This window comes from Alternaria postmessia (genome assembly GCF_024291825.1).
Source record: "Alternaria postmessia strain BMP 2775 chromosome Unknown scaffold_5, whole genome shotgun sequence".
Taxonomy (NCBI): domain Eukaryota; kingdom Fungi; phylum Ascomycota; class Dothideomycetes; order Pleosporales; family Pleosporaceae; genus Alternaria; species Alternaria postmessia.
In genome coordinates this window covers 498,213-519,594 of record NW_026260078.1, presented here as the reverse complement: position 1 = coordinate 519,594, position 21,382 = coordinate 498,213, and the positions used below count along the sequence as shown (strand labels likewise).

The 21,382-nt window shown below is 51.6% G+C and overlaps 9 protein-coding genes across 9 annotated transcripts; 6 read left to right on the top strand and 3 right to left on the bottom strand.

Annotated features, from left to right (window-relative positions):
* Positions 1–260: 260 nt before the first annotated feature.
* J4E82_001443 (uncharacterized protein) lies at positions 261–2,668 on the top strand (the record flags this gene model as incomplete). The annotated part of the gene is made up of 4 exons (XM_051727756.1): positions 261–356; positions 521–837; positions 1,090–2,097; positions 2,176–2,668. The coding sequence occupies 4 exons, from the start codon at positions 261–263 to the stop codon at positions 2,666–2,668; spliced, it is 1,914 nt and encodes a 637-aa protein (XP_051592601.1).
* A 4,327-nt stretch (positions 2,669–6,995) lies between these two features.
* Positions 6,996–7,712, bottom strand: J4E82_001442 (uncharacterized protein; the record flags this gene model as incomplete). Its single annotated transcript, XM_051727755.1, has 4 exons — positions 6,996–7,110; positions 7,166–7,236; positions 7,285–7,554; positions 7,608–7,712. 4 exons carry the CDS (start codon positions 7,710–7,712, stop codon positions 6,996–6,998), a joined length of 561 nt encoding a protein of 186 aa, XP_051592600.1.
* Positions 7,713–8,317: 605 nt separating this feature from the next.
* On the top strand, positions 8,318–9,421 carry J4E82_001441 (uncharacterized protein; the record flags this gene model as incomplete). The annotated part of the gene is made up of 4 exons (XM_051727754.1): positions 8,318–8,323; positions 8,371–8,968; positions 9,052–9,313; positions 9,373–9,421. The coding sequence occupies 4 exons, from the start codon at positions 8,318–8,320 to the stop codon at positions 9,419–9,421; spliced, it is 915 nt and encodes a 304-aa protein (XP_051592599.1).
* Positions 9,422–9,549: 128 nt separating this feature from the next.
* Positions 9,550–10,370, bottom strand: J4E82_001440 (uncharacterized protein; the record flags this gene model as incomplete). The annotated part of the gene is made up of 3 exons (XM_051727753.1): positions 9,550–10,000; positions 10,100–10,301; positions 10,358–10,370. 3 exons carry the CDS (start codon positions 10,368–10,370, stop codon positions 9,550–9,552), a joined length of 666 nt encoding a protein of 221 aa, XP_051592598.1.
* A 301-nt stretch (positions 10,371–10,671) lies between these two features.
* Positions 10,672–11,417, top strand: J4E82_001439 (uncharacterized protein; the record flags this gene model as incomplete). The annotated part of the gene is made up of 5 exons (XM_051727752.1): positions 10,672–10,692; positions 10,737–10,775; positions 10,830–11,120; positions 11,167–11,213; positions 11,276–11,417. 5 exons carry the CDS (start codon positions 10,672–10,674, stop codon positions 11,415–11,417), a joined length of 540 nt encoding a protein of 179 aa, XP_051592597.1.
* A 247-nt stretch (positions 11,418–11,664) lies between these two features.
* On the top strand, positions 11,665–13,934 carry J4E82_001438 (uncharacterized protein; the record flags this gene model as incomplete). The annotated part of the gene is made up of 2 exons (XM_051727751.1): positions 11,665–11,764; positions 11,824–13,934. 2 exons carry the CDS (start codon positions 11,665–11,667, stop codon positions 13,932–13,934), a joined length of 2,211 nt encoding a protein of 736 aa, XP_051592596.1.
* Positions 13,935–14,026: 92 nt separating this feature from the next.
* Positions 14,027–15,151, bottom strand: J4E82_001437 (uncharacterized protein; the record flags this gene model as incomplete). Its single annotated transcript, XM_051727750.1, has 2 exons — positions 14,027–14,752; positions 14,804–15,151. The coding sequence occupies 2 exons, from the start codon at positions 15,149–15,151 to the stop codon at positions 14,027–14,029; spliced, it is 1,074 nt and encodes a 357-aa protein (XP_051592595.1).
* A 335-nt stretch (positions 15,152–15,486) lies between these two features.
* J4E82_001436 (uncharacterized protein) lies at positions 15,487–18,314 on the top strand (the record flags this gene model as incomplete). The annotated part of the gene is made up of 3 exons (XM_051727749.1): positions 15,487–17,314; positions 17,382–17,729; positions 17,782–18,314. 3 exons carry the CDS (start codon positions 15,487–15,489, stop codon positions 18,312–18,314), a joined length of 2,709 nt encoding a protein of 902 aa, XP_051592594.1.
* Positions 18,315–20,115: 1,801 nt separating this feature from the next.
* On the top strand, positions 20,116–20,976 carry J4E82_001435 (uncharacterized protein; the record flags this gene model as incomplete). The annotated part of the gene is made up of 1 exon (XM_051727748.1): positions 20,116–20,976. One exon carries the CDS (start codon positions 20,116–20,118, stop codon positions 20,974–20,976), a length of 861 nt encoding a protein of 286 aa, XP_051592593.1.
* Between the last annotated feature and the right edge of the window lie 406 nt (positions 20,977–21,382).

Below are 21,382 nucleotides of genomic sequence, written 5' to 3'. Positions count from 1 at the left end.
ACGTCTGCACGCCTTCACTCTGTCCTCCCCTGCCTGTCTCGGCCAGTCCGTGTCGTTTCGGGCTAACGATTCTACCTCTAGGTCCGTGCTCGCATACACTATCCAGTAGCGACCATACTCACTCTTCTTGCTTGTCGCGCTCGCCACATTCGCGGTGCTCGCGTGCTGCGCGAGTACGCTTCAGCTGCACCCTAGTGGCGCGCTCCCGGCGACCTCATCTTCCCTACGAGCCATGTCCTCCACACCGAGTATTCGCGTATATGATTCTCAGCGTGATCCCCACCACTACCAACTACCACACCACCGCCGACCGTCGATACCCACCCCGGCTGTCGCAATGGCCATACCGAGAGTATGTAAGCTCGTGTTCCAGCTGGTGAATATATAACGGGCGGTCTGGAGCAGCTTGTGGCTCGGTCACACGAGATATAGCTCCTGAAAGAGTCACAAAGTGCTCCAGCCTCATCCGGGACTGAACACGCTATACGAATGGTTCACTGACTGTACCAAAATTTTATAGGCACGCGAAGAGGCACCACCACCCTTGCCTCCTCCACGTCATATCGACCTCAGTGGAAGAGACCCTGGTTGGCAATGGGGTAACACAAACAGCCCAAGGGACACCGGCTTTGGCGGAAATCGGCTCGCGACAGTTAGACCTGGCTCGAGCTTGTACGGTGGAGCCACAGGCAGCTATCCGCGGGAGCCTTCGGTCGATATGTTTAGCCCTGCCCGCGAACCTTCCGTCTCTAGATCCGTCGACGGCATGAGCGAACACAGCAACACCAGCGAGGACGACCGTAGTAACAAAGCTCGGCCATCTCTCAAGAACCACAGGTACGGAACACTCTATTATACCTCCCCTCATCTCAAAGAGCAAGACGTGTTAGGGTTCTGGCAAGGTTCGGCAGCGCTTGTATATCTTTGGTCAAGATGCCGTGTCACTGCTTCACTGACAAATCCTTGTCGTTTGGAGGATTCCCATGCATGTCAATTGGTTCAGAACTTGTCAAGGGTTGCCTGCATTCTTTGTGCCTACAAATCTGGCGTTGTGTCGTGTGCTCTCTAGTGACTAACAATGTGCCATAGACTCACGAGCGAGCGACAACTCGGTCACAAAGCCGTGCAGAATTCATCGCATGCCTACGATAAGCAACTACTCTCGAAGATCGGCGGCCCGAATACACCCACACGAACAACCGCGTCATCCATCTCCTCTGCCAGCACTCACGACCCCGCCGCTTCCGATACACACGTCCCTTCTCACAAGCTCAGCGGTCAACTAAAGCCGTTGACTGTACCTACTATATCACCGAGTTACAACGGCTGGCGTAGTCCAGGATTCGATTCAGCGGAATCACAAAGGGCACGCTACGGAAGCATTTCAACTCCAGGCCCTTTAGACGAGACATCTTCTCAGCACCGCGGTAGCTACGACCACAGCATATTCTCGGATCCCGAGTTTGGTGGCATGGAAGAAAATGGAATGCGTGATCTGAACATCAACGAACGTAGCCCTGCCGAGTCAGAGGACTATCAGTTAGGCCCTAAGGGTGGCCTAAAACGGCGGGCCTCGTCGCCGCCCTCTGAAGCCGCGCGCGACGATCGACCCATCCCAAGCGGCCATAATGATCTCTACCACCGCCGCTCTCAGCAAATGCTGGTTAATCGGAATTGCGCAGCTTCTCGTTTTCAGTCAAACTCAAACTCGCTATCTTCGACTGGGTCCGTAAGTCAACGCAGCGGTTCGATCGGCTCTTCTTTCGGGTTTTCAACCGCTCCAAGCAGTATGGCAAGTTATTGCGGAGATCAGCGCGTTTCACCCAGTGCGTTGTCGCCTTTGGGCGAAACAGAGTTAGGCCCCGTCTCGCCATATGCAGCTAATAGGTCATTGGACCCTAGCCCCCACGGGTCGTTGTCACGACCTCCGCATCAGCGAGGCTTCTCGGAGTCCGAGCATCCGCAGATACGAAAAATGTCAACGGAAAGCATGTTGCACTCGCGACAGAATTCAATCGCAAATCGTATACCAGGAGCTTACATCTGCGAATGCTGTCCCAAGAAGCCCAAAAAATTCGACAGCGAAGATGAGTTGAGGTAAGTGCATGGATTCTCGCTTGTCCACCGCCATTTGGTCTGTCCACCATTGAGCGACCACGCTGACCCCAGCAACAGAGCACACGAGCTAGAGAAGCAGTACATCTGCCAGTACTGTCCCAATCGTTTCAAGAATAAGAACGAAGCCGAGCGCCATCAGAATTCTCTTCATTTACGTCGACATTCTTGGTCATGCGCCACGCTTGCCGGTGTTCATGCAGCTTTTCATCCCTCCCCTACTCGTCCGAATGTGGCAGACGTTTGCGGTTATTGCGGTGAAGAGTTCTCCAATCCTGCGGATTGGGAAGCACGATCTGAGCATCTGAATCATGTGCATAAGTTTGGGGAATGCAACCAAGCCAAGAAGTTTTTCCGCGCAGACCACTTCAGACAACACTTGAAGCATAGTCATGCCGGAACCAGTGGAAAATGGACGAACATGCTTGAGAACGCATGCATGAGAGACGAACCGCCACCACAGGAGCGTGTTGGCTCTATGGGCTCTATCTCCGGCCCCTCAAGTCTCGCACCTAAGCCCGGTGTCATTAACGAAGCACATGACGAAGCATGATTTCGAAAGACGCGATATAATTGATGTGGGCCACCTACAGCGCCATTGGATATTGGAGATTTTCTGAACCCGCAGCAACAACCCCATCTAATCCGAGCGGCTTTTACACATCGAAACATACCCTTCAGCAACAGAGTCCGGTCGGAGCCGGCATTAGCACTTTCTTTGCATTAGTACTTGTCCTATAGAGCGGCGTTTTCAGATATCGCCCCTTCTGACGAAAAGTTTCCACGCCTGCAGACAGCTTTGCAATTTTTCTATAGCCCTTGGCGGCGAAGCCCGTGCGTTTGGGCATAACGACACTGATGACGGCATTTGGTCTCATATAGCAGAGATCTTGTTACGCGGCCCAGAAACTTCTGGTGCCACTGAGCGGCAAATTTGTTGCATTTCAAGGATGTTTTATCCATTCAGCGGGCGTTGATACGACAGGATGTCCAGAATCATTGTTTGAAGCGAAGACATCCATGTAGTCTTTCGACCTATTACACAGCATGTGTGTCATGTCAATGCATTAAGAACACTTCTCGAATGTTTCATTGACCTGAATCCTTTCCGGCGAGGCCGAATGTAACACCAAATACCCTGTCTTGGCGAGCGCAATCGTCGCGTCTCGGCCTCTGATACCCGTCTGAGGCGCGAACCATACAGCGGTCCCAATTGCTCTGACATCGGCGATGATGCAAAAGAGTTTTCTTGCTGCCGCACAGCCAGCAGCAAACATTGTTCGGCTGGGAGTCGGCGTTGAGCGCTGAGCCTTGGCATACCATACACGAGCGCCACAACATCAGCGAACGCTTGTCACCCCTTTAACATCAACCTGCTTGACTGTCTTCAGAAACAAGAGTATGCGTAACTTCACGTCAGCCATAACACTGAAGATTGATGTCCACAAATGGCCTCGTCACTCTGCTTCAAAGCACGTACATATGGACTAGGTAATGGCATGAGCGAAAGCACACGCGTACGTATACCGTCAGCAAACGGATGTTTTTGTGGTGTTATCTCCGAAACTCATGTATACCTCGGAGGCGATGACGTTACTTCGTTCGAGCACATGACACGTACGAAAAGCCATCGCTAACACCATGTTCTGCTCGCGCGTATGTGTAATTCATTGAGATTGTATGAGCAGCATGGAAGAACGACGATGGACATGCATCCTGGAAGACGATATCTTTTGATTTGTGCACGGATGCAGAACACCTGGACAAATTTGATAATCCATCATTTCAGCTCCCAGTTATGCATACCTTACCACGGCTTCACCCAATTTACCTCATCTGGAATCACCGTTTCACTGAGCATATGGCGACCTGAATCCTTCAAGGAGACGCAATCGAAGAGTGGCACTATTTCCAGATCCTAAGCTGCTGGTATGCAATCTATCTTAGCAACATAAACACAAACTCACATACACGACAGTCTGAGCGCAACGAGTCCTCGAGAAACCATCAGCACGTACATCAGGTCATCACTGGCAAAAAACACAAATATGCGCCCTCCAGTAGCGCTGACGCAGACTCACAGAACTCGGTGTAGCCCCTTCTTACGTTTATGTTAATTTCTCCGACCCCACAGAAAATCTCTCGTTTCGGCGCGACACGCGATGGTATCTGTAATCTGACATAACACAAAACATGCGAAACGTGGGGTAAGTTGTTTCGAAAGAGGTTGAGCTCACGTGGATTGGGGTGAGCAGTGAGCAGTGAGCACTAGATTGGGGTGTAATCGCCGACTACCGTATATTGTCATGTTTTTGATGATTGGTTGATGATGGTGCATTGTTTGGAGTGGGTTATGATGGTTGTAATTATGGATATGGTCATGAGTATGTCTTTTGTGATAAAGAGGGAGGTAGACAGAAGAGACGTAACGACGGATAGACAGTCTTTAAAGGGAAGCAAATGCACGTTCATCTTGACGAGCGAGGGAGTTTTAAGACTTGAACACCGACTTCCAGAACCGCATCTTGGACCCCTGACCAAAGAACCTTCCTTGGATGGAATCCTATCAGGTAATATTGTTTTAGGCTTGTGAAATTGCTTCGGTACGTGCTACAACTCTCCTAGCAGCATGCTCTAAAGTTGATGACCGCATCACAATCTGCACGTCGCACTGAAATCAGAAAGCCCCGACACAAACCGTCGTGAACGGTGTACAGAAGTTCAGATCGACGCTTATTAGCAAGATCTAAATCTCGGTTTTGGGTGCATATATTACTCCTCAGTACTAGGGTCGGTGAGATCTGCGAACACATAGCGTGGCAGTTGACATGTTGCAATACAACCAATGAGAACTGAAGGTAAGCGGCTGTTGTATTCGAAGGCACTGTGCACACAAAGTACTGCCTTCAGGCAAGTGCTGACGCTGACATTGACCCGGCCGCAGAATCGGTCTCGCAAAAGCTTTTCCCTTGGACGCCTGAACCGCAGCAACAGTGGAGACCCGGTGACCCAGAGACGATGTGGCTGCAGAATCGTGAAACTTCCCTGTGGTGAGGCTTGAGGTGGGCAGGTGTCACAAGATGCTTATCGGCCTTGCTCTTTACGCATCTAACTAACTATGCTACAATTAGAAGGTGCGCTGTTATGATCATACATGCGGGGACATGTAAGCGATTACAGTATACACGATATGTCAAGTCAACTAGGTTATGGAGCGGAGATGTGAAGCCGCTTGCATGCATGTGATGCGGTAAGTGACATTATGTGTCGCGGTGTCCGTGTACATGCGCGGGACGATGCTGACGCGCCCAGGTCTGTAGCGAGGCTTGCTGTTTAGTCGGTCCTTCGGAACAAGGTTTGACGTGTTGTTCGCCTGATTACCCGAGAATGCTGACCATCAGCATCACGAGGAGCAGACTGGTCGTAGGGCGGATTTAGTGGCGGCCGCTAGACGGCCTGTGCCGCTGTATGAGCGTCGAGCTACAGGTAGTGCGGAGAGATTAGATATCGACTCAGTGGTAGATATGAAAAGGTCAAATGGTGTGGTGACAGATCCACAGAAGAGCATCGATGTCTGGCTGCAAGTATCAAGCATGAACAGCATCAGCGCTTCGGAAGCTTAGTACGTTGGAAGATCACAGATGACTGTAAGCCTCTGTAGAAATCCCTTCCCTTCGAAAGACGTACTGTTGGGCATTTTCCTGGTTGCATGTGCACCCAAGTCATCAGCCTGCTGCGATCCTTGGTACAGTGACCGTTGTTGAAAGGGCATCTTTCCTTAGATAGTACGTTGCCAAGATGCTTATCGATGTCGTTGGCACGCGTATGGGATGACTCAGTATGTGCGATATAGTGACAAATGGTATGTGGAGATAAGCGAGAGGGCGAGAAGGTAGGATGCGCTACGATGTTGAGCAACGAGGTGTGGACCTATTCCAGTCCATTCCGTAGAGAGCATTCACACTGTCACTAGGGTGAAGTTATCTTCTGAGTCATCGATTGCGGCACAGAGTATCCTTGGCCAAGCCTGCTTAGCGATGCAGCGATATATCCGTACTTATTCCAGCAAAGGCCGATCTCGGAGACGGTCAAGATGGCCAATGGCTCACTGCTGCACCAAACTTGCGAAGTACCGCAGCTTGCTACATATCCTGTTAGTAACGCTGGGACAGACTAAGGTGCTCAGAACCCCGCAGGTGAGAACGACTACGGCCGTAATAGGCCAACCGGGTAGTCCACCAAATGACTCACTCACAATCATACCGAATGCAACAGCCATATGGCCTAATCCGTCCTTGAGGCCTTGTTCAAAACGGATTACAAAAGGTTTCCAGTCCGAATAGGGAAAGTTGAAATCGACCATATGGTCTTGCATAACACAGACCTGTGGATCGGTAGGGGAACTGCTGCAGTAATATAAGCTTCCAAGCCACTCCCGCAACAGTTTACACAAGCAAGATGTCCTCAGGTGAATTCTACGAGCATGTCTGCAGAATTTGAGTGCACTTAGCGAGAGGAATATTCATTTAGCGGATCAAGGCATTCGAACATGTCGGTCAGGATGTTAGTGAACGATGTCCTTTGTCAAAGGGTACCAAAGTGCCTAGGACTTAGTTCGGACATAACTATAAACAGGATGGCCATGTGTGACACGTATGACATTCGGTAAGCATGGGCTTTGAACCGGCCGCTAAATGCTGACCGCGTTGTTTTCGAAGGATGTATAGTCGGCGGTCGTAAGTCCCGTTACCGCTCGCCTAAGTAATTGCCGCCTGCTTCTAGGTGAGGGAAGAAGAGGAAGCCCTTGGAGTGACGGGAGCAGTCACTGGTCCATGGCTACTATAGTACAACCGTTGTCGATGTTGGGACATGTCATGCGCCTACGGATTCCCGCTAGGTACTGACGGAAAGTTTGCAGGGTTGTTCAGTCGTTCGCGGTTTCGTTTAGCAATCTCAGCATTCCGCAGCTTGTCCAGGCGCATTTGATAGAAGTTCCTGTGCAAAGTCAACATGCCTAACTCAAATAAGGAGTTTGTAGGAGTGGCCTTACTTGTTGAGCTGATATATGCGAGGACCAAGCTCAGCCAGATTTTGATCTTTGGTCTTCGAGAGCTCTTTGATCTACATTTAAGTTAGCCTAGCCAGCAAGGTATACCATATGCTACATGCTTTGTCATCTTTGGCCTTCTCGTCCTGTTTGTCCTCTTCCTCTTCTTTGCCCTTGGTCTCCTTCTCTTTCTCTTTATCCTTGTCCTTATCTTTTCCTTTTCGCTTCTCACGCTTGAGCTTCTGCTTCTCCTCGTATTCTTTTTTTACAGCCTCAATCTCGCGATCCAGCTCATCTTGCTTCTTCTGGTCTGCGATCCTCTTTGCTTCATCAGCTTCTGGTTGACAAAAGCCTTTGTCAGATAAGTGCCCAGGACAGATGTAAAAGAAATCCTTTTAGCGAATTAGCACAGAGTGTTACAGCCTATCAGGTCAATCCTCCATACCTTGTTGCTAGGGGTAATAAGTACACTGGTAGATGGCTTGTAGCATATCCAACAGGCCTTTGCAGCGTTATCCGCCACGCGACGAAGATGCCATAAATTCTCCATTGTTGTATCGATTGCGTTCACAGGTGCTTTACACAACACCTAAGAAAGCGCGCAAGTGCACGAAATCGTCTCGAGTGACGCCGAGTGCAGCTGGCTACTCACGAGACTAAGCCTTGCCTTGTTGGTTCGCCTCCTACGTGGATGTCCCCGGATGACCGTTCAGTATTGATACAAGATGCTGCCCTGATTTACAGTGATGACTGGATGCGCAAAGAGATGCAGTCGTGAAAGAGAGTGGCTGTGCGAGAGATGCCAGCATCGAACCTAAACCTAAAACGGCTTAGTCACATATGCTTGAGGTAGCAACGATCAACCAGTGAGCATCATATTCCATCTACCAGTTTCATTCATGTTACTGAAGCCCATGCAAGCCTTGAGATATCGTGCTTCAGTTCATACCTCGAGTCGATGTCCTATACTGCGTCCTTCTAGCTTCATCCCACCCCTGTTGAGCAATTTTACACGTGCGTCATTACTCTAATTCTTTACTGACCTCGAGATGCTTACAAGACCGACATCAATATCAGACAGTACCTCCTTTACATATCAAAAACCCTCCGAAACCATCAAGATGACGACGGAAGCCCCTCAACTCAAGTACATCGATGTTGGTTCGCATCTCACTTTCCCGCCACATCCTACGTCTAACCTGCCCTAGATCGGTATCAACTTCACGGATCCGATATACCGTGGTGAATATCACGGCACTAAGCGTCACGAAGATGATTTCGAAGACGTCATACAGCGAGCCGTCGATGCTGGATGCAAGAAGTTCATGGTAACAGGTTCCGATCTCGAGGAATCCAAACATGCTGTCGAAATAGCGAAAGCGCACCCAGGGCTGTGCTATGCAACGATTGGTGTACATCCTTGCTCAGCAAAACAGTTCGACACGCACCCTGGAGGCTCGTCTGAACTGCTCTCTGCGCTGAAAACCCTTGCGCTTGAGGCCAAGGAAGCAGGATATGCAGTTGCTTTTGGAGAGATAGGTCTTGATTATGACCGCCTGTTTCTAACGCCAAAGGAGCCGCAGTTGAAGTACTTTGAGGCACAGCTGGCGATTGCAATTGAGGTCCAGCTACCACTGTTTTTACATTCGCGAGCCGCGAGCGAAGACTTTGAGAAGCTCTTGACCGCGAAACTGGATCAACTGCCGAAACGAGGTTTGGTTCATAGCTTTACTGGCACAGCCGAGGAGATGCAGCGTCTTGTTGGCTTGGGTTTTGACATTGGAGTCAACGGATGCAGCATGAAAAGTAAGTACTCCATAGCCATTACTGCTTTAGTTACCGATACTATACACTTATCTACATAATATAGCACTAACTCAGTTGCTTAGCTGACGAGAATATCGCGGTGGTTAAACAAATACCGCTTGAGCGCCTGCAGATTGAGACTGACGGTCCATGGTGCGAGATGCGACCCAGTCATGCATCAGCCAAGTATTTGCAAGACGCGCCTCCGTTACCCAAGGCGGTCAAGAAGGAGAAGTTCGCCAAAGGTATGATGGTCAAGGGCCGCAACGAGCCGGCTACAATACCACACGTGGCATATGCGATTGCAAAGATCAAGGAAGTTACCGTGGAGGAGGTCTGCGACGCGTGAGTCCACCACTTTTTGTCTCAACACAGGCGATGAGAAGGAGCTGACAGATGTCTAGTGCTTGGAAGAATTCGGTCAAGATGTTTGGACTTGGCAAAACGGCGTAACACCACCATGACACCTTAGACTTGATATAGACTATGCATATAGAAGATCGATTTGTACAAGAGGAATCTGCTCCCTCAAACTCGCAGATAAAACGACCATCAAAATAGACCACACAAACCCATACCCTCTACTTCCTGTACCACATCCTGGTGATCTTGGTATGCCTCATCTTCTTCTGCAGCTGGAAGATTCCGTACATGAGCGCCTCGGCAGTGGGAGGGCATCCAGGCACGTAGATGTCTACTGGTACAATCCTGTCACATCCTCTTGTGACCGAGTAGCTGTAGTGGTAGTATCCTCCTCCGTTTGCGCAGCTGCCCATGGAAATAACCCACCGGGGGTCAGGCATCTGGTCGTAGACCTGTCGCAGCGCGGGCGCCATCTTGTTTGTGAGGGTTCCAGCTACGATCATGACATCGGACTGTCGGGGCGAGGCACGGAAAATGATACCGAGACGATCCTGATCGTATCGTGGGGTGGACAAGTGCATCATCTCGACGGCGCAGCATGCGAGACCGAAAGTCATGGGCCATAGGGAACTCTGACGGGCCCAGTTGGCTACTTGGTCGAGTGTCGTCCTATTATCGCACGTTAGCGTATGCCCCTGCAGTCATTCCTTCCCGTCGCCCTCGTCTCTTTCCCCCCCCCCCCAAAAAAGGTGGCAAGTCATGACATACAATGCGTATTGCATAGCCCCCTTCTTTCCCTCCTGACTCGGCAATGGCACCTCTACTCGCGCGGACTTCATCGGGGGTGGCGTCCCAGGGTTGCCGGGGATAGTTGCGGGCGTTTTCATAGTCGTAGCCCTGTCCGAAGAGCTCGAGGAGAGGAAAGCAGCGCTTCCGGCGCGGAATGGCATCAGTGCCGTCGCGGGTTTGGCTGCCCATGTTATTAGTTCCGGGAGACTGCGAGCTTTCGGGGTGGCGGGGACACACCTCGTAGAGCCATTGAGGCCGCAGACCTTGTTGTCGAAAACATTATTGCGACGAACAGGAAGGAAGGGCGTAAGTGAAGGAGTGGAGAGGCAAGATGTGGGGTGGCGGTCGAGGAGTCGCGAAGTTCATCGATGAGGTAGGTGCAGCAAAATGCTTGGCGGAAATCGATTAGTCGTCGATTTTGGTGCCATCTGATAGGTTAGGCGGCGATCGCGCCTCCCTCCATCACCCTTTCGGTCTACGTCGGCCAGACTACTCCGCATACACGTCCCAGATCCACCAGATCTGTCTAAACCGGTGATATCGTATACAGAATGTCAGGCCGGGTAAGGGGCGTAAGTTTCCAGGACTTACAGTATGAGCTGACGACTGTCCTCAGGTCCCCTCTATCGCTTGTATAGGCGTAATTGGCAAGCACGTCAGTACACCTGGTGTACGATTTCAATCTAGATAGAGTTGACCATTGTTACAGAATAATCCACTGCATATCTCTCTCTTTCCGGCTGAGGAGAGGGCACCACTAGAGTTCCAGTTCCTTCTTTCCTCATGTCTGGATATCTTCGAAGCTCGTCTACCGCACAAAACAGCAGACCAGGATTTTGGACTTCTTCAAGCTGTAGACGAGAGGTTAGCAATGTATGGCTGGCTCACCAACACCGGAGTCAAGTTCGTCATCGTTGTCGACATGGAAGGCAGGCCAGCTACAGCTCTCGACAGCAAGACCGCGACTGCTGTTGGGCTACGAGATGCGGACATGAAACCTGTACGATCAAAGCTCTATATCTCGGGCAATCTCTAATATCCATCAGGCTTTCAGGGCGTTGCAGACAGCTTACATCAAGCTATTGAGGAACCCGTAAGACGATCCAGGACCATGTGCGAACAAGACGCATACTAATTTCTGGTTCTACTGTGTAGGTTCTACGATCCAGATGAGCACTCCCCAGTTACAGCAAATGCCGAACATAGGATTGGTTCGACACAGATCACAAGTCGCAAGTTCATCCAAGAGGTCAAAAAGATAGCCGATGCGTGGTCTCCCGGCGTTACAAGCATTTGATTGAACTGTACTCTAAGCGCGATACCATGTTGCATCTTGCCGGCGTTGATAGCAATTATTGGGATAATTGTTCTGTTTCTCAACCTCGCCTCTTTTGATGGCGCGTTGCCTGCCCATCCATCGGCACTTCCCAAAAAGCGCTAGCGCCGATTGCAGTCTAGTCGAAAGTCGGGGCAGATCACCTCGGCCATGTCGACTTCAAATATCCTGCCACATAGACTTTCGTTTCTTCAACCAATGACTACCAATGCCTTCCACCGGTGTTACGATCACCAACCCTTTGGTGCTCTATCGCAGTCTCATTGCTACACAGAAGATCCGACCTGATCCAGCTCAGCATCGTCTCGGTATGACGTCTACCATTTAGACAACACTAGCGTCGAGCATGTACTAAAACTGAACGCAGCATTACATTTACAGAAGCTCTATGACAGGTTGATCGACTATGAACCGACTGTAGAATACTCCAAGAGGCTTCAACAACTTACACGAGCTGTCGATGCGGGCCAAGATGCATCGTCATCATCAACAGACTCACACGTCAACCGCTTCGGTAGAAGGGGCGTGTGGACGTCTTTACTTGCGCAAAAAGACCAAAGAGACTCCAAAGCATTGACACGTGTTCTGACTAGCCACGATGAGGCCATGCAACTGCAAAGTCCCAAAGGCCTCATGCTCCACGGCGAAGTTGGTACCGGAAAGAGTATGCTGATAGATCTCTTCCAAGATTGTCTACCAAACCGCAAGAAGCGGCGATGGCACTTCAATACCTTCATGCTCGATACCATCTCGCGTCTGGAGCAACTGCGAATGTCGAGATCACTAGTGGCAGGACCTGGGACCGCTCACGATGAGTATTCTCTACTTCTCGTGGCACGCGACCTTATCGAGAAGTCTCCCATCCTCTTCTTGGATGAGTTTCAATTGCCAGATCGCGCTGCTAGCAAGATTCTGTCCAATCTCATGACGTCGTTCTTCCAGCTTGGTGGCGTACTCATTGCGACCAGCAACCGCATGCCAGAAGAGTTGGCCAAAGCCGCGGGTATGGAGTTTTCGCGTCCTGTTACTCGCCTTAGCCGGTTAGGATGGAGTATGAGCAAGAGCTCGTATACGAGGAGAGATGATGGGGCTGGCCAGATGGGAGAGTTCGCCGCGTTCTTGGAGGTGCTTAGGGCGAGATGCGAAGTTTGGGAAATGGAAGGGAAGAAAGATTATCGGAAGATTGAAAGCGAAGAACAGGAGGGGAGAAGAGATAGTGTGCAGATGCCAGCATCCGAAACCGTTGCTGCCAACGCCACTGCAACCTCGACAGTCGAGGCAATGGGTACTACAGATCCTTCCAGTGCACCGCGAGATACAGCCCCCGAAGCCATGGAGACTTCATCTTTTCTTCCAAAGAACTACCTCATTCAGCCCATCACTACAGAGACGATGATAGAGTTTGGCGAATCTTTCAACTCTCTCGTCGAGCGCGCAACGAATCGCGAATACCCGGTCCCTTGGGAGCCCGCGACCCTCACGGTCTACAACCGGCCCCTCGAGATTCCTGCTCAGTATAATGGTGTGGCATTCTTCACTTTTGCTGAGCTCTGCGGCGCAGTCTTAGGTCCAGCAGACTACATCACTTTAGCATCTACATACCATACCTTCATCGTCACCGATGTACCTGTCATGGGCTTACTGATGAAGAGCGAAGCAAGACGGCTCATCACTTTGCTCGACGCCATGTACGAAGCAAGATGTAGATTGATGATGACGGCGGCTGCAGGTCCCGATGGAATTTTCTTTCCATCCCGACCATCTACGGCGGAACCAGGACAAGAGACACTAGACAATGACGCCGTATACCCAGAGACATATTCAGAGATTTACCAAGATCTCAATTCACCCTTCAGACCGAACATCTCGTCCTATTCTGGCGATAGTCTATCCGAAGACGCACTAGAAGATGATCCACCAAATCGCTCCCGCCAGGCAGGAACTTCTTTCACAGACGAGCGGAAATTTGGTCCTGGGTCTCCCGACTTTGCTAATATAGGGGGTTTGACAGGTGAAGATGAGAAGTTTGCTGTCAAGAGGGCGGAAAGTCGGATTTGGGAAATGTGTTCAGGGAGGTGGTGGGATCGCTTTTCTGCTGCGGCTGACGAGGCGACGCCATGGTGGAGGCCTCTTCCTCTTGAATCAAGACACTGGGAAAGGGCTTCTGTTACGTCAAAACCTTGTCCAGCGCCGTCGCCGGAGTCACTTCCGCCTAACACAAAGATTTTGTCCAAAGACGAAGTTGAAAAGGACCGTCAGAAGGAGATGGAGGACATGTTCAAGCATGGTGCAAGTCCCTTCCGCACACATCCTGATGCTCCGCCCAAATTCAGCTGGACACATGCCTGGGGTATGATGACGTGGGGCAAGAAGGCTGGGGCTTGGGGAAAGGGTGTAGAAGGATTGAAAGACAGAAACGGCAATGAAGAGGGCAGTGAAGATGGAAAGGACGGTAAAGACGAGAAGAAAAGAGAGTAATCCGTAGGGTGTCTCGGCTAGCTGATGCAATCGCTTGGTATGGATTCATCATAGATATCAAGAAGCTTTGTTCATTCGAACCATGGATCTAGTCACTGAATGTTTCCCTTGTTCACAACGAAGGCTTCCAGCGCAGAAATGGCTGCCCATAACCTGTTCTCTGCCTCCTTGAACACGACACTCCTCGGCCCGTAAAAGACCTCATCAGCAACCTCCTCGGGATGCCTGGGTAGGCAATGCATGAAGCTCCAGTTGTCCTTGGCGCCGCCACGTTTCGCCAGTTCAGAGGTGATCTGGAAGCCGGAGAAGGCTTTGAGGCGCTTGGCAGTCTCCTCTTCCTGGCCCATGGATACCCAAGTGTCTGTCACGAGGATATCTGCATTCTTGATGGCTTCTTCGGGCGTGTTGGTTTCGAAGAGTTTGCCTGGGTGGGGAGACGTTTGCGCGGCATGGGAGATGACTTCACGCATGGCCTTGGGAATCTCGTAGCCAGCGGGGGTTGCGACGGCGATATCGATGCCTAGCTTTGTTGCACCAATGGCTAGATCAAAAAGGACATTGTTCGCATCTCCTATCCATGCAATCTTCAGACCCTCTAGGCCGAGAGAGGTAGAGGATGTGGAAGGGTATATTTCGGCCATGGTCAGCAAGTCGGCGATGATCTGGAGGGGGTGGTAGAGGTCGGAGAGGGCGTTTATGACGGGGACGCTCGAGTGCTTGGCGAGGTCGGCGACGTCAGAGTGAGGACCTACGCGGGCTACGATTGCGGCGGTCATGCTGGAGAGGACGAGCGAAGTGTCGTAGAGGGATTCGTTGACCTAGAATTGTCGCGTCAGCAGGTAAGGTGCAAGTAGCAGGCTCTGCCATACACCCAGCTGTATGTCGTCCTTGCCTAGGAACATGGGTGAGCCTCCAAAAGCCGCGATGGCGCCTTCGGTCGACACCCTTGTGCGGGTACTCCGTTTGCTGAAGGTCATTGCGACGGTCTTGCCTGCGAGTGCCCCGCGCATCGAATGCGGCACCTCTCCCGTCTGCTTGATGGCCGTCTTGTGTTGGTGCGCATTTTGGACGAGTGTAGTCAGCTCGGCGGGCGTGAGATCTGCTATGGACAGGAGATGGCGCGGCGCGAATGGCGATGTCGGAGGTGCAGCTGGTGAAGTAGAGTAGCAGCGGCGCAAGCTTCGTAGAGCGGCGGGGGAGGGGCGGAAAGCGGGCATGGTGCGTCAATTGCGTGTGTGGAGCTAGATGGAGCGACGCAGAGGCGTGATATAGTCACAGCGACGGTGAATTGAGTCACAGGGCGTGTTGTGACTCTTGTGAATTATTGTCTGTTAAGCCGCACTAGGACGTGACGCATGTGGGTGGAGATGCTGGGGTCGGGGCTAGCGGCCGCGGCAGGCACGGGCACACGTCGCTCCTGGGCTCTTATCCGGCGCCCAGCGAGTGGCTGAGTTCATGACGAGATGGACAACGTCAACCAACCTCAACCAGCTCCCAGTCCTTCTTCTTTCCTCTCGCCCCGACCCCGACCGGCACCAGCACCCCGCCCGTCATGTCCGTCGCCTGGACCCCCCTACGCCTGAAGATGGAGGAGGACAACGCTGAGCAGCAGTGGGGCTCCAGCGCCAACGACACCCGCACGCCTAGTTCGCGACCCGTCTCGCACAAGTCCGCCCGCTCGTCGCGCTCAGCCCGCTCCCAGCAATCCAGCCGAACCACTGAGCAGACGCCGCTGCTTTCACAGGAAGACCGAGACGAGCACCAAAGACCAGATGATGAAGACGAGAGCACTCCCGCGACACGTTCGTTGCTGCGCTCCTTGAGTGGCGGCTCCGACAAGAGTGGCAGTGGCAAAGTCGCGCTATGGAGGAAGCGATGGCCGAGCATACTGGCTCTCGTCTTGCTGTGTCTGCTCGTCATCTTCATCATGCTCGGCTTCCTAGCCAAGGAAAGCATCGAGGAGTACTCCATGCAGGCCGCTGACTTCAAGCCTACCAAGCTCTCCATGGACGGATTGACCGACCATGGTGCCAAGGTGCACATACAAGGAGACTTCACCATGAACGCGAGCAAAGTGAAGAAGCAGAGCGTGCGCAATCTCGGCCGCTTCGGCACGTGGATCGCCCACGAGGCTGAGACTGGGCCCTTCGATGCCGACGTCTACCTGCCCGAGTATGGCAACGTCTTGATCGGCACGGCCAAGATACCCGGAGTGAAAGTGAACATCCGGAATGGACACACCACACGTGTTTCCTTTGTTGCAACTGTACAACCCGGTTCGCCCGACGGTATTCGTAATGTCGCCAACGACTGGATCGATGGCCGACTAGGGCAGATAAGGCTCAAGGCCAAGGCCCAAGTCCCGTTGAAGTCGGGATTGATCAATATTGGCAAGCAGCTCGTTGAGCAATCTATCGTCTTCCAGGGAGGCGACATTCCAACCCTTCCTCACTACAATATTACAAAGCTCAACCTTGGTGAGGCTAAGCATGGTCAGAAGGGGCTTGGTGCCGACGCCTCCATCGTCGTACAGAACGACTTCCCTGTCCAGCTCACGCTGCCTCCTGTAGCTGTCGATGTTGGTATCGAGGGCTGCTCATCATCCGACAAGCACATCATGGTGGGAACTGCTCAGACTGGCAAACTCGACATCAAGCCAAATTCAAATGTCAAAGTCGATGTTACGGGCAATGTCGACAAGCTCTCAGATCCATTGACCCAAGTATGCCCCAACTCAGCCAAGTCTCCGCTTGACGCTTTCTTGGGCGATTACATGAAGGGCCAGGACGCGACAATCTACATCAACTGCTGCAAATTCCCTGACCCTGCCACACCCGACTGGGCTCGTGAGCTACTAAAGGACATTACCGTTCCAGTTCCCTTCGCCGGAAAGTCCATGGGAAACATGATCAAAAACTTCTCTCTGGCCGACATGCACTTCAGTCTGCCCAACCCATTCGCTGAACCTGGCACGCCTGAAGCTCGTCCCAAGATCTCCGGCATTGTCAACGTCGATATTGGCCTGCCACACGAGATGAACTTCCCCGTTGATGTCACCCAGGTCAAAGCCGATGCTGACATCTACTACCATAAGAAGAAACTTGGAAAGATGAACCTAGAAAAGTGGCAAAAGGCAAACTCCACCCGTATCGAAGGTCATGGCTCAGACGGACCGTCTCTCCTCGTCCAATCTGTCATCAAGAACGCACCCATCGAAATTCTGGATGACAACCTCTTCAGTGAAGTCGTGCAAGCTCTACTTTTCGGCGGCAAATCGGTTTTGATGGATCTCAAGGCCGCAGTCAGCATTGGTGTGGATACGCCCATGGGCAAGCTCGCTGTGCGAGGAATTCCGGCGCAAGGTGTCGTACCAGTCAAACGTTCGTAACCAGTTCGTGATCCAAGTTTGGCCGCATCTCCTGCACATAGCTAACTTTTGGCGTCCAGCAATTGGTCACGGCAAAGACACCCAGCCCGGCGATGGTAAAGACGAGGCAAGCAAAATCAACGTGCAGGTCGGCAATTTGTCCATCACCGACACCTCGCCTACTTCTCTTACAATCACTGCCCTGGTCAACTTTACTAATCCTTCGAAATACTCCGCAACGGTTCCTTACTTCAACATTAACATTCTGGCCAATGGCTCCCATATCGGTAGCGCAACGGTCAAGGATATGGAAGTTTCTCCCGGTAACAACACAAACAAACTTGCATCCGTTCTTTGGGATCCTTACACCTATGGTGGTGAAAAAGGGAAGAAGATTGGTGCAGAGTTGCTGTCTCAGTATATCTCCGGTACGTCAGTGTTAACCATGACCACGATCAACTGAACTAATACGCCCAACAGGTTACAATACCACTATAACTGTCCAGGCACACGAAAATTCCGTCCCGTCTGTCCCTTACATTGGCCGCCTGCTCTCGCAATTTCCCATCGAACGCCCTATGCCGCACATGTCAACCCCCAAGAAGCCGTGTGATAGTGATGACTGCGACGACCCGGAAGATGATGGCAGGTCCCACTTCATCCGTGGCACTACCATGCATCTCATCACAAGTACAGCCGTCTTCACTCTTGCATCACCTTTCCGCGCTACAACAATGTACATAACTAGCATGGATGCGACGGCCTATTACGAAGGTCACACAGCTGGAAAAATCGTTTACGATCTGCCTTTCGCTGTGCCTCCTGGCCTTTCTGAATCTCCGCGCTTACCCGTCGACTGGTCATTCGGTAGCCTTGGGTACCAAGCCATCAAGAGAGCACTTGGTGGGCAGTTGAAACTTAGCGCTTTCGCGAACGTGGGTGTTCGCATTGGCGAATGGCGAGAGGATATATGGTTCCAAGGTGGCAAGATCGGAGCGAATGTCCGTCTTTGACGCTCCAAAACAGGCTGGGTCTAGATCTTCAGGCGTGATGAGAGGATTGCATTCGTGTGTATACTAGGATAAGTTGAACAGGATGGGTAAGACAGTACACGCTCGATAGCGTTGGGTATATCTTCAAGGCAGGAGGCGTTTAGGTTTATGAAATTGCTAGCATGACGCTCTCGATGCGTCAATATGAGACATGTCTCTCCCTTGATCACGTTCGTATCTTGATTCCTATTTCGAGATCCCCCCGCTTTGCAAGCGGAATTCTGTGTCCTTTTGGGTCATAGTCTAATTGGTCTCTTGGCTTGATACAGTACCCGCACTGTACTATCACAGGCGAACCCCCTCTTTACGCGCCTTTCATACGTCTTTGTTACAAAGGACTAGCGATATTTCGTGGATCTGAGTGATAGAATGTCACCATATTATCTTAGCGTAGAAGCAGCTTTTACTAGTGGAACGATGACGGTATATTGACTCTACGATCTCTTCAACTTGTTCAACCGAGACAGGCCAGGCAAGCCTTCCTAGTCGTGGATTCTGAAGGGCAGGTGACAAGGGGCATGTTCAGCTAAACTATACTTCATCATATTGAAATGCGCTAGCGCAAAGGTACCACACAGGGCAGGGGCTAACGGTCTACCGCTTATACTTGCTCACTTCAAGACGAGCTGAGATCGCAAACGCCCAAAAGGTACTTGGTGTGATGACTGAGCCAACAAGTGATAGGGGTCCCGGCAAAAAAGAAGCATTTTCAGGTCTCAAATCAAGAGTGTTTCGAGATGAGCCCATACCTTCACCGCAGAACATATTAACGGCGTCACTGCGGCGTTTTCGCTGAGTGATTGAGCGAGTCCATGTCTGCTTCATCGCGATTCTCGATTGTCGATGGTTCTCGAAGTCAATTTCCCATCTTTTGACCTTGCTGCAAATCAGCCATGTGGACACTCGATTAGCGGAATATACCGAGCCGTTTGACGCCAAGATTCGTGCCACCAGGGCATGGTAGACCAAGTGGAAGCTGCTGGAACGACAAAGCAGTCGGCGATGACCATATGCTGGATAGATCCAGGTGCTGAGGGAAGTATTACCAGATATGTCACTGCCTAAACGTGATTGGGTTTAGCATATCAGCTCGCTGGCCGTGGCTGGCCGTGGCTGGCCGTGATTGGCCGAGGAACACTCGCCCGGCACTAAAATTTCCCTCCCCGCGTATCGAACTTCAGCGTGCATCTGTGTCAACGTCACGGCACTCTGCAACATGGGAACGAGGGCTTCGTCTCACACCGTCGGAAGACGGGCTTCGCGTACTACAAATGCACTGAATCGACCCTTCTAGACCGCTACCCCTAGCGCGGATCGTATGATTTTGCTGGGCGCTGCAAGATTACTTGAGAGTTGGCCTTTCAGGTGGCGGATATCGCAGCTGCAAGAGAGGCTATGAGAACGTTTTTGTCACATGGTTTGGGTTGCAGCTGAAGTCTTGTGTGATACAGGTTGTTGCGTTTCCGCCATTTTTGCTGGCCGCCCGGTGCTCCGAAGATTCTAGGCGCAGCATACCTAACCAAGCTTACGGCATCGTCTGGGAGTTGGCAAAAGCCGGTGTATCGCCTTTTGATCGTTCGATTATTCTGCTTTCACCCGATCACTGGCTGCGATCACCAGCTAGGATACCAAGCTAAGTCTGTGAACAGGGGGGTCAGAGAAACGAATAGTCCTTCGATATATACCTTCCATATGACATCGCCCAAAATTCAGTGACTAGTAATAAGCGTTCAACACGGCCCTGCGGCAGCGGCACATCAAGATGGACTTCTCTAACCTACCTGCCTTCTCCATGGCTGCGAGCAACCCATTGTACTCTCCCAACAGCGATGCTTTTCCATCACCGGATGAAATCGACGCATACCTTACTGAGTCGTATCCCGCGCTTTCGGACTATGGTTTCAATAGCTACAACGATAGGAGTAGCTCATGCTTCGACCGATCCATCACACCAGGAGACTCAGATCTCAATTGGAGCGCACCGGTACCCAGCAGCTATATCAACAACCCATCGCTCGTCACTACAACCAATGCAGTCTCGAACCCCCCTCAGAACGCATGGTCAAATTATAACCCCTCGCCGCTGAGCTGTCCAGCCGACTTTCAACACACCTATCCCGAATCCGGATTTCCCGGCGGCTTTGCCTCAAACCCCTCTCCCTTGCCAACTCCCCCTAGCCACGGCAGCCCAACTTCCCCCTCACCAATCGCGACGCACCACCCCTCTCCAGAAGATACCAGCCTTAAGCCGCCTCCACCACGCAAGCGGGGCCGTCCTCGTTTGCACCGCCCCGCCTCAGAACCCTCTGCTACTACCGCCGCCGTCAACAAAATCACCCGTACGCAATGCATGCCCCACACCGAAGTCGAACGCAAATACCGCGAGAAGCTCAATGCAGAGCTAGAGCGGTTACGTCGGGCGGTGCCCATGTTGCCACAGTGCGATAACGGAGATACAGGTGCCGTGAAACCTAGTAAGAGTATGGTGCTCGCGGTTGCTATTGACTATATCAAAGAGCTGGAGAGACAACGAGACGCGGCGGTTGAAGAGGTGGAGAGATTGGGAGGTAAAATGAGATTTGGGAGGACAGCAACCAAAAAAAGGGGGGATGGAGACGCTTGAGCGGCAGTGCTGGTTTTGTCGTGTTGTGAAGAGAGAGGGCGATCAAAAGTTGGGTTCTGCGTTTCACGTCTTCCAGGCACTTGATCTGCGGGTGCAGATCCGTAAGCTACATTCTGGATATGCATGCATTCTCAACTCTACCATACTTTATGCGGAGCAGAGAAAGGGCCGTAAGGCATGGCTGGTTACATGCCATGTGCTGCATAAGATCTCGAGCGCAATTCATTGGACCTGTAACTGGCACGTAATATGAGGACATGAGGTTAGATACCCCAAGTAATGTTTTGTTAGCTGGGAGGTGATTCTGTAGCAAAACGTTTGACAGATACACGGTAGCGCTTGTGCTACCAGCAGACATTTAAGTTTGCTAGTTCTCTTCTGTTTTACAATAGTCCTTTGGTGCTTC